The following is a 12,814-nucleotide window of genomic DNA, read 5'->3' on the forward strand; positions in this document are numbered from 1 at the left end:
GGCAATAATTGCCACCTGTTTTTCAGAGAATGAATGACCTCACTAATAGAACTCCACACTGCTATTATTTTGAACATGCCCCTTTCAATTAGTGATTCAATTACACAGAATCAGCAGCATGCATGTCATGACTGTTGGGTCTGTTGGATTTCTATTACTCTACTACACCTGCTAGTAAATTATTTGCCATGTAGAAATATCATTTCTACCAAAAACAGTGATTGATCAGGTTAGTGATGTCTGACTGCTATTATTTTGAACACAACTGTACATGCCTACTTTTCTCCTCATACTATGATCATTCCACCTTCACTTCTATCCATACATCCATCCACGCTAGTTACTGTCTTTCTATTCCATTCTGGACAGATTGAGGATATAACACAGATGTAAACTATATTTTTTGTTTTATTACAAAATCAAGTAACATGTATTTTACAGATAAGAAAATATTACCAGATGAAGAAACATGAAAGGAATGAAATTTAAAAAAAAACATGTTAGCCCTGGTTCACACTGGATGCAACTTTGAAATTGTGCGATTTCACTTGAAGGCAGTGAGACCTCAATTTCATAGACATGTGCGACTTCATCCAAATTAGCAAAAGTAGTGCAGGAACTACTTTTCTAGTTGGATCAACTCAGACGAGTGGCACCAATTAGAACGGTTCCATTGCCGATCATTGGATGGGATTTGTTATGCAATTTAAACAGTCAAATTGCATGACAATTCACATCAGTGTGTACCAGGGCTTAGAGCAATATTTTTTAAACAAGTAGTGTTACAGCAAATAAAATGGATGCATTTATTGAGATTTATTCTGAGTTGATAATTATAAAAAAAATAGTTTTTAAGTACAAAACATGGTCAAATGAAATAATAGTGCTGTGCAAGCTTTTTTTTATACAACACTACAAAAACTAGCAAGTATTTTTAAAAATGCTTCTCCGTGAAGGAACAGGGAGAGAAGAAAGGGGATTTCATTAACTAGGGATTAACGTGTGTGTTAATTAGAGATGCCAACCCCCCATAACATTTGTTTGCTGACAAAGCATGGAACATTTACTGACAGAGCAAATTTTTTACTGACTACCTGAAAATAATACAAACAGTGTAATATCCATAACAAGCAATCGGTCTGACTTTTTAGGCTAGGGTCACACTTTGTGCATGTTGGGAATGTGCACAAAATTGCGCACTTTCCTGATACGCACTGGCCTTTAGCAAATCTGCAGGGGTACCATGAAAGTATATGTAAAATCTTACCTGTTAAAACAACCCATTCAGTTTGAGCCCTGGTTCACAATGATGTGGGGCAGAATTTGTAGCGTTTTCTGTGCGAATTCCACACCGCATCAGAATTGCGCCCCGTTCATGCGAACCCCTGCAGGTGTGAATGTTAACAAGACCCCCGAAAGCGGTCCACAAAATGCACAGAATTGGATCGCATAGGTGTGAATACACATGTGATCTGATTCTAGTGCGGACAAAAAAAAAAGGGTCCTGCACCTTTTTGGTGTGAGTGCGGTGCGATTAGAGCCATACAAAATGTATGGCTCTAATCGCACTGCACACAAATCGCATGCAATTTGCACAGGAATGAGGTGCGGTTCCTGTGCGAATCACATGGGATATACCGCATGACATATATGTGAACCCAGGCTGTAGTAGAAACGCAGGGCAAAATATTTGTGTATAAATATAAAACAACATTATAAATACCATTTTATTCTTTTTTTAAGTGATCATATATCTTTTGTTCTCAGCTGCATAAGCGGCTGAGAGAATGCAGGGAGGAAGGTGTGAACAAAAGACAAAGAGCAATAAACCAATCTTCACTGTGAATGGCTGTGCATTGGGAAGAGTCAGCACAAGTCTAACCATTGGAAGACAGGCAGGCTGTTCTCCGAGCACAGCCAGAAAAGTGACCACGCTGGAATGCATGTGCTCTAATTCCCTAGTGTGGTCCATTTAAAAAATGAATGCAGAGGGACTGACAGAAGCACCAGCTATTTCACACAAAGGAAGCAATACAAAGAACAGAATAATTTATTGTACACGTACATAGTACAACAGGCCTATACCAGAAATATGAAATGTTGCAATAAATACTTTAATTTCTAATGGAATTCCCACACATCTGCTAACGTGGTATTTCCGTGTATGCAAAAACACAATTGCGGTACCATGCAGTTCAGTGTGGCTCAATTTTGAAAAAGGGCCAGGGACTTATTTTAAGTGCATTTCTTGCGCGTAATGGGCTGCCCAACACACAATGTAAGGACCCTGCACGGAGCCTTACAATTAAAACATAAAAAAAGTGTAATAAAATGTGAAGATGACTAGAAATAATAAAGACCTGGGGAACCTTGAGATACATAGGAAAAACAAATTATACTGTGCATCTGGAATGCTGTGCGGTGACGTCATTTCTGGCCTGGGCGCCATCTTGGTACACCTTTTACTACCCATGCAGTACACCCATAGCATGAAGTGATAAAGCTGATTTCATATGGAGTAAATGTGAGTGGGCAATTTTTATTCTGCAAATGTTTTACTTTTATTAAACATGATTACACTATGGAGGATCTTTGTGCTTTATTGATATGATCCTTTAATGGGAGAGTGAGCGGTATTACTGTTACCTGTGCCTGGAGGAGAGCTTAAAGGAGAGGAGTATTAACCACCATTGATGGGATCCAGTGAGGATATCACTTTGTGACGAATATTACCTGTGAGGATCGTGGGGTGATCCCAAAAGTGAGCTGGCCCTTGTGGTCATTGTAAGGAGGTGAGGGGGCATTTTGGCCACTGAAGGATTTCCATCATTGCTATGACCACGTATACGTCATCACTTGCATGACTTAAAGTTGAAGCATGAGTGTCATTTTTTCATTTATATTTTGACTTTTTTTTGGCCTTTTTTGGACTTTTGATTAATAGTTACACATTTGTTTATGTGTGTCACGATCGCACGGTCGCCGGCACCAACATGCGACAATCGCATGACCACGACCCGCCCGAGGCGTCAGACCCCAGACCTTCTCACCAAGCTCGTGACCGATAGACCGGCCGATCTAAAACTGCGGTGTGACGCGCGTAACAAGGCCACACCCAGCTGCACCCAGCACAGCGATTGCCCATCTAATGGACTACAATCGGTGCCTGCAGCTTGAATGCACTTGTTACTGGGTCGGGTTAATTACGCACTAACCCTTTCAAACTGCCACCACCACTTTTTAAAAAAGGAGATTGGGAAGCTCCCGTTATCAAATATTCACTATAATGATTGAAAAGTCACCTGTCCAATATGGTCAACTACAGGCTGATTGGGCAGGGAGTAAACAAACACAGTAGCGTTTCTTCAGAAGGCAGGAATTTGTGAATTGCAAGTGAGCGTTTAAAAACAGTTTAACACTTTCAGAAAGAAAGATTTATTACTAAAAGAGTCAAACAGGTGCAAAAAAATATTTACAAAAAGATGTCACAAAAATATATATATATGGATATAAAGATACAGCAAAGAGGTAATAGGAAAGAAGTTACAGGGCTAAGTTACTTGCCAATTCAAGCCTTGGTTTGTAAGCAGATCCACGGTGCAGAGCAGGAAGGTTCTTTGATCTCCACCTTGGATGTTAGCTGGGAGATCTGTTACACTCTAACTCGCAGACTTGCTAGCCTGTCTCTTTTTAAAAATCCCTCTGAAAGGGGGGATACTCTCACTACGCTGTGTTGGGAGGGGTCAGGGGAACTCTGAATTAAACTAACAGCTTCATACTCCATGATATGAAACATACAGTTGACCTGAGGAATGTTCAATTACTGCTGGTCAGTTTTATGATGTGTGGGCTTACACAGTTTTGGGTCAGTGCTTCCCAATTCTCTGAGAAATGCTGGCCTTATCAGAACGTAGGTGAGAAAGGTTACATTTTCCCCAGACTGCTGGCACCAAACCAGGGATGCCTTCACCTGTGTTGACCCCCCACCATCTGTCACTGAGGAGATAACGTTTGCCTCTCAGGAAGGGAGGGGGTAGGGAATGAGGGCTGAGGAATAGAAAAAGGGGAATCTGATGAGCAAGTTTGCTACAATGTGGATCATTTTATGTGGTCTAGTGTGATTTGTTGCACATATCACTTTATATATAGGCACATATTCCCATAATAGGGGATCCACCTTCTATTAATTACACTATAATTTGTGTGTGATTCATCCCTCAGTTGTGGATAGGGGGTTTGTGGTTTCATTATTTTGTACTTTTTTTACAAGATTCATTTCTTGTTTTCACTTTGCCACTATATCTCATTATTAGATCCTGGAAGGATCTTATCACTGTATTTTGAAATATTCACCATTATATGTTATTATTTATTGATGTATATTTTTTAGTAGCGCTACACTATTTATTTATTATATTTAGTTTCACTTACCGATTGGGTATAGGTTTGGGTGTCAGCTGCTTAGGGTAGGGATCATCCATTTTAGCGCAGGAGGATCCAGTATTATTATAAGGAGCTGACTGTTACTATGCACAGCTGCACCAGAATTTGTGTGTACCAATTTTAGTAAATCTTCACCAATGGCTTCATACACTTCCATAAAAACTGCGAAAATAATGATACAGCCAGCCTGGATGGACCATTCTGTTGTTTTTCTGTGTTTGTATTCCATACACATGAATTCTCTTCTGTTCATTCTGTTCTGTTCACTGTTTCTTGTACTGGTTGATTATGACAGTCTTTATACTCTTCTGGTGAATATCCAACATAAAAGAATAATATAATAATGTTAGTGAAGTAGGTAAAAAGATTTAAATATGAAGCTTGTCACTCACACACCTGTCAATATTCAGCTTTCACGCCCAGTTCACACTTGTGTGGACTGTGCGGTCCGTGTTTGCTCGGGCACGGCAGCCCATTCATTTGAATAGGCAGCTGCCAGGGCCGCATGCCCTGCACAAAAAATGTGCATGCACCTTTTTAAAAACGTGGCCACAGGGAAACTGCATAGTCTTTTGACCATATGGTTTCATTGCGGTTCCTGCACCTGCGACTGCGCTGCAGGTTGTGTGGGGGTGCCATTCAGAATGAATGGCAGTCTTGTGCATCGCACAAGAGCAGCACAATTCAGCTGCGGGTGATTGAGAGTGCGGGAACAGGCCGATTTCTGCACCTGCAACCAGCCTGAGGGCTAGCGTGAACCCAGAATCAGCGCACAAAACAACCAAACTGATCAAGGCCAACCACAACCAACAATTTAGAGCCTTTGGCTGTATTAATAAAAAAACTGTCAGTGATAGGTTGCATGTACAGTAACTGTAAGGGCATTGTTGAAGCAGCTTGAAAATCCCTGTGTTTGTTCAGCATAACAATCCGCTGGTATTTCTATTATCTATACATATTTTACGTTCAGATATGATGTTTGACCCAGTACAGCATTTTGTAACTATATATATGTACATATACACACACACACACAGATATATACATACATATATACACGCACATACATACAAACACACACACACAGTACATATGAAAGAGAGAAATAGAGAGGCTACCCACAGCTACTGAAAACTAAAATGAATGGTCTTCCTTATTGTTGTTAATGCCCTATTAAAACCAGATATGGCAGTATCTACCACAGAAACAGTCCCTTTTTACATGGAGCTCTCCTCTATTACTCAGCAAAACATTTAGGAGGAGCATATAACTTTTCAGGGCCAGTCACCACATAGGATAGGCTCTATGAGCGAGTGGACTGGGAAAGACTCAACAGACTTGGGCAACTGAAGAGACCCCATGCATAGACTGACCCAGGAGGGGAGGCTGAAGAAGCTCACCTTTGACCACTATTATCTTGTATTGGATAATCCTCCCTGTATACTGTAAGTAGGAGGAAGTCTGTGTGGCCATAGAGCCAGCGGAGTGCCCGAGGGGAAGTTAAGGAATCAAATTGAGGGCACCTATTTGAACAGAGAGGACTAAAGCCCTATGGAGATAAACTATCACCCCCCGCCCCTAACACACACAGAGTCATGTGCCAAGTATGAGCTAGCAGGGCCATCTGACATCCTACCCCTGTGATTGTGATCCGCCATGTGCAGTGCAAAGGGTATCCACAGAGGGGTACTCAAGACTTCACTGTTGTGGAAAGGGAAAGGTTAAGCTTTCTGTGCCAGGCACTGTAGGCTGCTAAATCCAGATACACTTTCAAGAATCACTGAGCTTTACAGTGGAGGGATCTTTACTTGTGTCAACCTAAAAGTGTACATAGAGAAAAAAAGATGGCGTACACATGCCTGGTGAAGTGGCTGAAGACAAGGCACAGTGCTGCCCAATAGGACAGATTTGCACCAGAAAAATGTCCCTCTACATTGGGCATACAGTACCTTGAAAAAGTATTCATACCCCTTGAAATTTTCCACATTTTGTCATGTTACAACCAAAAAAATAAATGTATTTTATGGGGATTTATGTGATAGACCAACACATGTGGCATGCATTTGTATTCAGCCCCCCTGAGTCAGTACTTTTTAGAACTACCTTTCACTGCAATTACAGCTGCAAGTCTTTTTGGGGATGTCTTTGCACATCTAAAGAGTGAAATTTTTGCCCATTCTTCTTTGCAAAATAGCTCAAGCTCCGTCAGATTGGATGGACAGAGAGAGAGGGGGGGGAGAGAGAGAGGGGGGGAGGGAGAGAGGGAGAGAGAAAGGGGGAGAGGGAGCAAGAGAGAAAGGGGGGAGAGAGAGGGGAGAGATGGAGAGAGAGGGAGAGAGGGGTGGGAGAGAGAGAGAGGAGGAGAGAGGGGGGGAGAAAGAGGGGAGAAAGAGAGAAAGAGAGGAGGGAGAGAGGGAGGAAGAGAGGAGGGGGATAGAGAGAGCGAGAGAAAGAGAGGAGGGAGGGAGAGAAAGAGAGGAGGGAGAGAGCGAGAAAGAGGAGGGGGAGAAAGAGAGGAGGGAGGGAGAGAGAGAGAGAGGAGGGAGAGAAATGGAGAGAGAGAGAGGGGGGGGGGAGAGGGAGGAGAGGAGAGAGAGGGAGGAGAGAGAGAGGGAGGAGAGAGGGGGGAGGGAGAGAGGAGAGAGAGACAGCAGTTAGAGCAATCTTGTGATTTCTATCAGTATCCAGCTGAGCACCGGTTAAAGCTTGTAGGAAGAGTTTTCTTTCTGTTCTAGGAGGATGTGAAACCTCTGACCCTCTGTCTGGAAAGTGCTGATTGTGCTGATCACATGCACTCTCCCAAGAGAAAAAAAAAAACTTCTCTAGCAATACACACCAAACTTAGCATGTGCCTACAGATTCAGTCTGTATCAGGCGGTCATTTCAATAAGAGGAGGGGCAGAGAAGAAGGGATCAAACAGCCTTTTTACACAATGCAGAGGATTAACCCCTTAGGTTCCACAGTGAGTATAACAAGCATGCTTTACTGCATATACAGACTGATTTTACTTTTGTGGGTTTAGTAACACTTTAAAGTAGAAGTTCAGTCAAACATTAACTATACCTAAAACTGCTCCCACCTCCATTCTAAAGCTGGTCATAGATGAATTGCGATCTATGGCCAGGCTGGTTGTACTGAAGCTGATCTATCGATGCTCCCCCTGAACATGGACATACATGCATGTTTATAAAAATATTTTTCAGCAGTTTGATTATACCTGCAGTATAATCTAGTGACTATCGGTAGCTATTGAGTTGTAATAAGTGAAGCATAAAAGAAAAATCCTTCTACACAACTAATAGGCTGAAGGAAGAAACTGCATGTGGTATGAGTAAATATGTCCGCCTCCAAGTACATATATGGTTTGTAGTTTGACTTACTTTTCCTAATGCCATCTTTTAAATATAAAATCAACAGTATTATGACTAAAGGTACACAAGCGGGGATAATAGCAAGATGACGCCTCCGATCCACACAAACAGAATTCGAATTGAATGTTCCCTGCATGGATTGCACTTGATCCAGTTCACTGCACCTACAGGAGACATGACATTATTGACATGCATGTGAATAGTATATATACAGTACATTCTGTTAGGCTGAGCAGTTGTAAATTGCACAACACAAATTACCAATGCATAATACAAGGATACAAAGCTCTATTTGACGCTTTGAAATAGTATCATTCGGTTTACACCTCCAGTGCCCAACATGTGGGGCAAGGGTCACATGCACCCCTTAGGCATTTATTGTGAGGCCCTGGGGCCCCTGCAGACAGTAGTCTATGTTTTTCTTACCGGAATGTTTACTCAGGTCAGTGAAGAGAATCTGTTCTTCTGACTGGGTTCTATTTGTTAAGCCTAGGTTCACACAATGAATTGCAGACGAATTGCACAGGAATCGAATTTACATGTGTTTCAGTGCTGTGCGATTTGAGCGCATTCATTGTGAATCGCACCACAACACACCAGAGTAGTGCATGCACCAATTTTAGAAATGCACTGCAACCAGATTGCATGGTTGTTTTGTACAACGCGATCTGGTGCAGGCAAATGCACTGCATTGCAACCTGCGTTTGGGGGGGGTGTTGTTAGCACTGCCATGACACCTTCTGCAGATCGCAAGGGCAGTGCGATTTGAAAATAGTGTGGGAAACTCAAATGGATTGCACCGTGTTCTAGTGTGAACCTGGGCTAACTGGTTTGGTCTATTTATTTCACACTATGTTACTTTTTTCTGTGTTGTCCATTCAAGTTTCTCTTTTTATGAATATTTTCTCTGATCTTTTATAATGATTTTACTAAGAGAAATATCAAACGTGACATAAGACATTTTTAAGGGGGGCTGTAGGGAGCACAAAAATTGAATCAGTGATTTGTAAAGGGGGTGTAATAGCAGTAATCTCTAGTGTAACATGTCTTGGGCTTATGTTTTCTAAAGCATGTCCCCAGTCTCCAGCATCACCTATAGTATGTCTGTCATCATGGACCAAGAAAGTGGACATCACTGGTTTACAGTGTTATTCAACATACATCTATCACATTAAAGTGATCTATTATGCTTGCCAACACATTTTACAATATTTTTGTACAACGAAAATATGCTGATTGTAAGATGTTTTTTATTATTGCAATACACAGCAAAATTGGAGAAATCTCACACACATACAAAGATTTCACTTTCCACTGGCTTCATGTACTGCAATATATATATATACACACACATACATACATACACACTGCTCAAAAAGATTAAAGGAACACTTTGCAAACACATCAGATCTCAATGAGAAAAAATATCATGCTGGATATCTATACTGATATGGACTGGGTAATGTGTTAGGAACATAAGGATGCCCCATCGTCTGATGGAAATGAAAATTATCAACGTACAGAGGACTGAATTTAAAGACATCCTGAAAATCAAAGTGAAAAAATTATGCAGCAGGCCAGTCCATTTTGCTGCAATTTCATTGCAGCAACTCAAAATGGTGCTCAGTAGTTTGTGTGACCTTAACGTGTTTGTATGTATGCATGCCTGACAACATCGGGGCATGCTCTTAATGAAACGACGGAGCATTACTGAGTTCCTGGACAGTCTGAGGTGCACCCTGGCAGCTTTGGATGGACCGAAACATGATATCCCAGAGGTGTTCTATTGGATTTAGGTCAGGTGAGTGTGGGGGCCATTCAATGGTATCAATTCCTTCGTCCTCCAGGAACTGCCTGCATTCTCTCGCCACATGAGGCTGGGCATTGTTGTGCGCCAGGAAGAACCCAGGACCCTCTGCACTAGCGTAGGGTCTGACAATGGGTCCAAGGATTTCATCCCGATACCTAATGGCAGTCAGGGTGCCACTGTCTAGCCTGTAGAGGTCTGTGTGTCCTTCCATGGATATGCCTCCCCAGACCATCCCTGACCCATCACCAAAACGGTCATGCTGAACAATTTTACAGGCAGTACAATGTTCTCCACAGCTTTTCTAGACCCTTTCACGTCTGTCACATGTGCTCAGGGTGAACCTGCTCTCATCTGTGAACAGCACAGGGCGTCAGTGGTGAACCTGCCAATTCTGGTGTTCAATGGCAAATGCCAATTGAGCTCTATGGTGCTGGGCAGTGAGCACAGGGCCCACTAGAGGATGTCGGGCTCTCAGGCCACCCTCATGAAGTCTGTTTTTGATTGTTCGGTCAGAGACATTCACACCAGTGGCCTGCTGGAGGTCATTTAGTAGGGCTCTGGCAGTGCTCATTCTGTTCCTTCTTGCACAAAGGAGCAGATACCGGTCCTGCTGATGGGTTAAGGATTTCTACGGCCCTGTCCAGCTCTCCTAGAGTAACTGCCTGTCTCCTGGAATCTCCTCCATGCTCTTGAGACTGTGCTGGGAGACACAGCAAACCTTCTGGCAATGACACGTCTTGATGTACCATCCAGGAGGAGTTTAAATGCCTGTGCTGCCTCTGTAGGATCCAGGTATGGCCTCATGCTACCAGTAGTGACACTGACCCTAGCCAAATTCAAAACTAGTGAAAAACAGTCAGAAAAAAATGAGTGGGGAAAAAAATGTCAGTGGCCTCCACCTGTAAAACCATTCCTGTTTTGGGGGTCGTCTCATTATTGCCCATCTAGTAGACCTGTTATTAATTTCATTAACACCAAAGCAGCTGAAACTGATATTAACAACCCCCTCTGCTACTTAACTGACCAGATCAATATCCCAGGATTTTAATTGACTTGCTGCTATACTCTGATTAAAAATAACCTTCAAGCAACACAAAAAATATACTTTAAAGACCAATGTGCAATCTTCACTACTGTCAGCCCTACAGGCAAAAGTATGGAAAGCAAAACAATGAGAGAACTACACTACAATCTCAGCTGATTGGTTATACAAGTATCCACTAGAAACAATAGTACATTACTATAAGTATCATTGTGATTATTAGAAAACATTAAAGCTGAACTCTGGGCTCAAAAAGCATTCATTCAAATATATTCAATAATAGCCAAAAAGGATATAAATCTGCTTTGTGTGCACCACATGCTTTTGAAAGCCCAGATATTACTTTGTAAAAGTAGCAGTGGCATCATCATTGTGCTGCACATAGCCTATGCAGAGCAGAGCTGTGAGTGGGACCCATAAAATCCACTGCCTGCAGAAAACTACAGGAAAGGGTGGATGCAAGACCAGTTACCCTGCCCAGGGAGAGAGCAGCAGTGACTGGTCTTTATAACAAGAAGCTCCAGCACAAAGGGCTGGTGCTAGACTATTTTGCATCCTAAGCAAGACCAGCTACTTATTTTTTTTTCACAAAAAAAAAAAGCCTTCAAAATTTTTTGCCTGTTCATGTGGAGACTCACTGGGGAGCTGGGAGGAAGTGATGTGTGCAGCACGGCACCTCATTGGCTGGATACCTCTTCTTCGCAGATTGGCTGAAGTTTGCAGGTGATGGCTTAGGCTCCAGCTAATATCATCCAATCTTGTCTGGGGACAGTAACACCAGGACTCATAAGTGACGTTTTACACGTTGCTTCCACGCCATTTACAGGAAGGGGAGATCAATGAACATGTGCTCGCTGATTTCCCTCCCTTTAAACCAGTGGCGCCCGCCATGCAGGTCCCAGGTCTACTGATGGGTGGCATGGAAGTGATCTGGAGGCTGCACAGCATTGAATCGTTTCCACCTGACAGTCAGCCTGTCAGATTTACACACACTCAATGAGATGCTTCCTGATAGTTCTTATTTACACTTGTGTTTGAGGGACATTAAAAATGTGTGGCTGAGCCACACTTTTACCATCCCCTAACCAGTCCTCATTATGCTGCAAAGGCACTGCCACTGTAGTACGGTGGCGAGGGGTTTACACAACACCCCACCCCTATTGCCATACTATGGTGGCAGTGCCTTTGCAGCACAATAAGGACTGGTTGGGGGATGGTAAAACTGTAGCTCAGTTGCACATTTTTAATGCCCCTCAAACACAAGTGTAAATGAAAACAGTAAGCATCTCACTGTGATTATATGATCGTCATCAATGACATGATGATCACACAGTACAGAAGGTGCTGTATGTCTGTCTGTGTACAAGGTATGGCTGTACTGCCCTAGGCGCCTGGGGCCGTGGCTGCACCCTAGGTGGCAGTAAGTCCTAGGCAGCTGCCTAGTTTGCCTTAAGGTAGCACCAGCCCTGCCTGCACATATGGCAAAATGCAGCAGCTGTTTCACTCTGGATTACTGCACAGATCTAGAAAAAATACACAAAGGACTCCAATATTCCAGTAAGAATACCCATGCCTCTCGTATTTAGACAATATTTGCGTATCACAGCTTCCAGCTTTAAAGGAAACATACTTAGTCCATGCTTGGCAGGTGATTGCCATATTCTCAGTACTGAAGTGACCAGGGGGGCAGTCTTCACACTCATGATCTGTTTTTGTGGTTCCTATTTAAAATGAAAAAAAAAACAAAAACAACCACATTGTAATATATTTGTAAGATATAATTACTGCACTTTTATATATAAAAAGAACACAATATAATTTGTACTTTATCACTTTGCATGCACAATGACCACTTCAACACACATTAGAAATGTACACTACCATGTGTGTGAAAACCTTTTAAAATACAAAGGCGTGATGGGGTTGATTTTCCAGTAAATAGTCCAAGGGGTCCTGTATGTATGTGCAGCTTTATAAAATGTTGATTGGTTTTTGCTCCTGTAATGCTGGGAGTGAGTATAATAAAATGAAAAGACATTTTACAAAGCTGCACAGTTTCTTTTTATTTACTGGGGTCCCTTGACTGAATGGGCTTCTTTCTGGAAAAGCTGGACTTAACCTTTAAAAATACTGGCGTAAGGGATACT

At 42.3% G+C, this 12,814-nt stretch overlaps 1 protein-coding gene across 3 annotated transcripts in view; it reads right to left on the reverse strand.

Moving 5' to 3' along the window:
• Positions 1-390: 390 nt before the first annotated feature.
• The window catches only part of TNFRSF14 (TNF receptor superfamily member 14), a 51,563-nt gene continuing 39,139 nt past the window's right edge, over positions 391-12,814 (reverse strand). For all 3 annotated transcript variants that reach the window (XM_089684335.1, XM_089684333.1, XM_089684334.1), the window contains 3 exons: positions 12,298-12,388; positions 7,825-7,979; positions 391-4,751 (listed from right to left, as the gene is read on the reverse strand). In XM_089684335.1, coding sequence (XP_089540461.1) covers positions 4,693-4,751; positions 7,825-7,979; positions 12,298-12,388 — 305 coding nt within the window. In that variant the 3' untranslated portion in view covers positions 391-4,692. The remainder of the gene's footprint in view (positions 4,752-7,824; positions 7,980-12,297; positions 12,389-12,814) is intronic.

Source organism: Staurois parvus, unplaced genomic scaffold (genome assembly GCF_062004578.1).
Source record: "Staurois parvus isolate SC_StPar_1 unplaced genomic scaffold, SC_StPar_1.0 ptg000346l, whole genome shotgun sequence".
Lineage (NCBI taxonomy): Eukaryota > Metazoa > Chordata > Amphibia > Anura > Ranidae > Staurois > Staurois parvus.